This window comes from Myotis davidii, unplaced genomic scaffold (assembly GCF_000327345.1).
Source record: "Myotis davidii unplaced genomic scaffold, ASM32734v1 scaffold18, whole genome shotgun sequence".
NCBI lineage: Eukaryota > Metazoa > Chordata > Mammalia > Chiroptera > Vespertilionidae > Myotis > Myotis davidii.
The window spans coordinates 9,758,997-9,764,324 of record NW_006292696.1 but is presented as its reverse complement, the minus strand read 5'-3'; the positions used below and the strand labels follow the sequence as shown (position 1 = coordinate 9,764,324).

Below are 5,328 nucleotides of genomic sequence, written 5' to 3'. Positions count from 1 at the left end.
TTTTAGGAGAGCCAAGAAGTCAATGAATGTGATGGTTTAGCTAGTTTATAAAGGGCGGTTTTATGTTGGTTGAATCAGTCAAGTGAGTTGGAGGATTTTAAAAGTATTAATTTTGCTAATAAGTCATGAATAACTTTTTAGGAAGATGCATGCTTTATCTGTAGAAGTACGATATACTTTGTTTTCCCCTGGCCATCATTGACACAGAAAAATTTTGCCTCACGTGGTCTTGTCTGTAGAAACCAGGTACAATTTTATGCCTGTCATTTTAATGACTTTTCTATTGTCTTTCAAGTAATTATAAGTATTCTGTAAGTATTACAGAATGGCTTTGTGGTTATAGAAACATTAAGGAATGTAACAGCTCCTAGGGAGCTTTTAAATAAAACTACAATACTCAGATTCCTCCCCCAAAACAATTAAACCAGAGTCTCTTTAGAGTAGATTTAAAAAACAACAATAACAGATTTTCGGTATTAACAATAGATATGACCAGACTTTACTCTCACTTAAGCATTTTTTATGCTGTTCTGAAAACAGAGATCGCTAATCAGTTGAATTATAAAATTAGCTATGTAGAAAAACTACATAGCTAATCAGTATGCTTTATAAAATTTGAGTTGAAGTGCTACTAGTAACACCAGATACCAAGTGTTTAATAATTTTTCTTTTTTAAAGTGATTCATTAAAAATGATAGGTAGCTCTGCCGGTATGGCTCAGTGGTTGGGTGTGTACCTATGAATGAAGAGGTCACGGTTGTATTCCAGATCAGGGCAAATGCTAGGGTTGCGGGCTCAATCCCCAGTGGGGGATGTGCAGGAGACAGCCAATCAATGATTCTCTCTCATCATTGATGGTTCTGTCTCTCTTCCCCTCTTCCTTCCTCTCTGGCTTTGATAAAATTATGTATTTTTTAAATGATAGTTTGGGATTATACTACTGATACATCTTTAAAAACCTTCTCTATATAGCCTAGAACCCTGCTAACACTTGGCACTTTTAGGTACTCCTACCTGAAAATGTCTTAAAATAAGAAACAGCATGTCCTTTTGATAATATGAAAAGACAGTCAGGCATTCCATCTTGTTATTTAATAATGTTAGCTTTATTATTATAATAGAATACAGTATGACATAAAATTAAGAGCTTTTGCTAAACGCTGTAAAGCAATACATGCATCTGCAATAAACAACCTCAATTCATCTTAGGTTTTATTGCCACTTCACTGCACTAATGTGCAATAAACATTCAGTGTCATCTTTAAAAATATTCCTGGTAATAAACAGGAACTGTCCTCTTTAAGAGCGTAACTTTATATTCAAGGAAGACTTACCTAGTATTACATGGTTTAGCAAAGCACTGTAGAAAAACTACATAGAATTATTTGTCTTCCATAAATTATGTAATCAATTAATACAATAGAATATTATCCACATATACTAACAAACTAAGAAATGAGAGAAATGCCATCATTGCATAGCAGGAAGCTGACTAATAAGAAATATTCACATCTAATGAGCAAACTACAGACCAAACGTTAGTCATGACGAGTCTGGAAGATAAAATACTCTTAATAAACACATTAGATTGACACAGAAAAATAACAAGATAAACAGTAACATAGAAGTTAGAGCCATATTTTACTTTATTTTCTATACATGATATCTACACACGATACCAGAGGATGAACACCCTTGCTTCAGCCTTTATTGGCCTAGCTCATGGAATTTCGGCAGGACCAAATCAAACAATAAAGCACATTTAAAAAGAAAACCAGAGTTTGTTTAGGAAAACATAGTGTATTTTCCTACATCATTGGATAGCAGCTTTTTGAGAAAGACATAGCTCCAACCCTGGGTATGGACCCTACTGTCTCATTTGGCAATTAAGCTGACAGGCTTATGTTGTGGTACCCTAAATGTGTTGCTTAGACCATGAACTGTGGATTCTGGATGCTAATTTTAAATATATCTGAAACCCTATCGGACAAAAAGGAGACTTCAAAAATACCTTCTGCATAAATATTTATCTCTAAAACATCTGGGCAGTAATGAAACCGCCTAGAACTTTCATAGGGAGTATTAATGGACCTCTTGTCGTTAAAGCCCTTACATAGTATACCTACAAATATATTGCTACAGTATAAATGAAATAACATTACTCAATAAAAGCTATTTCCTGTACATTCTTTCATGAATTTTTATAGTTGGTGCTACATATGGTACAGCACATCGAAATAGTTGATATCAGCAAAGATAGCGGTAATATACAGTTGATTTTCTCGCTCTCACTAATGCTTTTCCATTTCGTTTCTATATTACAAGAGTGTAATTTAGGGAACTGTGGCAGTACTGGAGCAGATAGCAACTGATTTACTACTGTACGCCAGACAGCAGTTTGCAATTATAAGCTTTCTCTACGTAAATGAACTTTATGCCCATATATTTGAAGTTCCACCTGATTCCTGCAAGCTGTTCTAATCTTAAATGCAGGCTCTAAAGGTATTTCCATAGCACTTAACAACATTCTAACAGCTAAGAGCGGTGAGTCTTACACACTATTTTAAGAACACAACCTTTAAAAAAAAGTAAAAAATGTACAATCTCATGCTGTATATGTACATAGATAATTTATATATTCTATTTTTGTTCACTAATCATAAATTTCAATCTAAAGCTTTTAATGTATGGTATATAAAATACATTCAACAATTCTAGAGCTTGCAAAATATTTTTGCCCCTCTAAAACATCTTTATAAAGGGAATGAAGTGATTTATGGAACACATGTGCTATCTGTAAAGAGGCATGATGAGAAAGGGAATATTTTTTAATTATTTTATTTAATTTTCAAATTTTGGGGCTGTTATTGAGTATTAATGTTTTTGTTAAAATGATTCTTCATCAAGTCCAGAGATAAAAGTGGAGATGATAGTGAAAATAGCCTGTGTAGAACATTTCTCTCCTTTGGACAAAATGTGCTCTACAAGGAGGAACTGCTCCTCTATGAATTTTAAAATAGCACTTAGCAACAAAATAGCATGTTAGGCATTTATAACAGGAGAAAGAATGGGGTAATTTATCTTTGGAAACAAAAATATTGAAGTTATCCATCGGTTTAAAAAACAAAACAAAAATGTAAGCATACCATAGTTTGTGCAATAAAGATATAGATTCTTTGAAAATTTTCTTCATTAAACATTTATAATTTTCTTTTCTTTTAAACACCTTCACATAAAAATATTTTTGACATATATAGTATCTTCTTTGTTTAGAATATTTGGAAATATATATCTACAAATTATCTAGAGTTATAGTTGTTTTATTTTTCTTCTACTTTACTCCTATCTTGGGAACTGTGTCCCCCTTCTTCCCTCTCCTTTTCATTCTGTCTCCTTCCATTGTGATTGTTTTTGCTCTCTCGTTCTCACTCTCAGAATCCTGTCTCTCAGCTGTATTCTCTGCTCTGCTCTGCACTGCTGGACAGGGATGTGTTCTTGTAGGAATTATGGAAATAAGGGAACCCTCAAATTCTTTAAGACAGAGGCAATAAAGCAGATGGGAATTACCGCGTTGAGAACAGAAAGCAATTTCCGTTGCAGAGGACTGAACAGCAGGATGTGAATAAAAGGACCTACTTATGCGGGGTGGGGGCTTTGAGCTGAGGCTCTCTGTTTAAATAGGTAGCCCAGTAAACCAAGTTGAAGATTCCAAATAGCAGCGGGAAGGCTATTCTTGACAGGCGGTCAATTTTGCTGACACTGTTAAAGGTTTTCTTGGGTTCTGGAGGTTTGACTTCTGGTTTGACTTCTTTTGGTTCTATGGTCGCGCTCTTAGCAATGGTGGCTAAGCCAGGGTCACCCCTGGCCATGTTAGGGGTGTAGCTGGTTGCTGTTGGAGCGTAAGTGTTGTTTTTCTTCATAAGAGGATCCTTCACTTTCTTTGGCTATAAAAGAAAGAGTAAAAACAGGTAAAATGTGAGATAAGCATGTTTATAAGTTGCTGACTAAAAGTGACCTACACTTTGGAACCTAAATCTGCGCTTTATTTAAAAATCTAAGAACTGTAATTTATGACTGTATTTTTGAAGTAAATTAAAATTGCAGATACCCGTATCCAGTCATAAGATTGACAATTTGGGAGATATAATGTGCAGCATGGTGATTATAGCTTATAAGACTGTATCATATATTTGAATGTTGCTAAGAGAATAGATGTTAAATGCTTTTACTACAGAAAGCAATGGTAACTACACAATGAGTGGAGATGATAACTAATGCTACGGTGGTAATCAATTCACAATATGTATATGTATCAAAGCAATCCCACTGTACACCTTAAACTTAGCCAATGACATGTGTCAATTATATCTTGGTAAAGCTGGAAAAATGCTGACACAATATTTTCCCCACTTTCCTATCAAGAGCCGTGCTCTGTTTCCCCACCCATTGAGTCTAGAATGGACTTGTGACTTTGGACAGAGTGATGCCGTTGCAATGTAGGAGCCTAACTTCCAGAGGCTCTGCAACCTCAGCCTTGACCTTCTATAAACGTGCCACTGCCGCATGAAGAAGCCTGGACCAGACTACTGAGTGACAGAGACCAGCTGAGAGACACAGCCAGCATCAGGCCCCAGACCTGTGAGAGAGGCCACTGTGGGTCTTCTCGCCCTGGTGGAGCCTGCAGTTAACTGCAACCCTGTGAGGGAGCCCAGGTTAGACCAATGGGATTACCCCCGGGCTGTTCTCAGCCCCAAATGCTTGGTTGTTATTTTAGGACCTGTGCCTTGCCATTGCCAGGATGTTTGTTTTGCAGGAATAAGTTGCTGAGCCAGTTAGTATTTCTTGCTCCTTCTCCCCAGGCTTCAGGTGGGCAAATGATAAAGCAGAATTATTGAAAATATCCAGAATTCAATTTTTCTTCAATGTTAGTTGCTCATCACTGACGTCTATGCAACAATTGACAACTGCAGCATTTCTTAGGGTTTCTGTCATGTAGACATTGCCAAAAAATTGAGTCGATCGTTGATTATAGCTGTGTGGCCCAATACAATTGCCAATAGCCACATGTGGCTACTGAGCAATAAAATGTAGCTAGTCTGATTAGATACATGCTGAGAGTATAAAATCACATCGTATTTTGAAGACCTACTGTGAAAGAAAGAATGGAATATATCCCAAGAAACCAGAAACACCAATGAGAAAGGATATATGCACCCCTATGTTCATAGCAGCACAATTCACCATAGCTAAGATCTGGAAACAGCCTAATTGCCCATCAGTAGATGAATGGATTAGAAAACTGTGGTACATCTACACGATGGAATACTA

General features: G+C 36.2%; 1 protein-coding gene across 2 annotated transcripts in view; it reads right to left on the bottom strand.

Annotated features, from left to right (window-relative positions):
- Positions 1-1,082: 1,082 nt before the first annotated feature.
- Positions 1,083-5,328, bottom strand: part of GABRA1 (gamma-aminobutyric acid type A receptor alpha1 subunit) — a 63,799-nt gene continuing 59,553 nt past the window's right edge. For both annotated transcript variants that reach the window (XM_006766323.2, XM_006766324.2), the window contains exon 10: positions 1,083-3,944. In XM_006766323.2, coding sequence (XP_006766386.1) covers positions 3,633-3,944 — 312 coding nt within the window. In that variant the 3' untranslated portion in view covers positions 1,083-3,632. The remainder of the gene's footprint in view (positions 3,945-5,328) is intronic.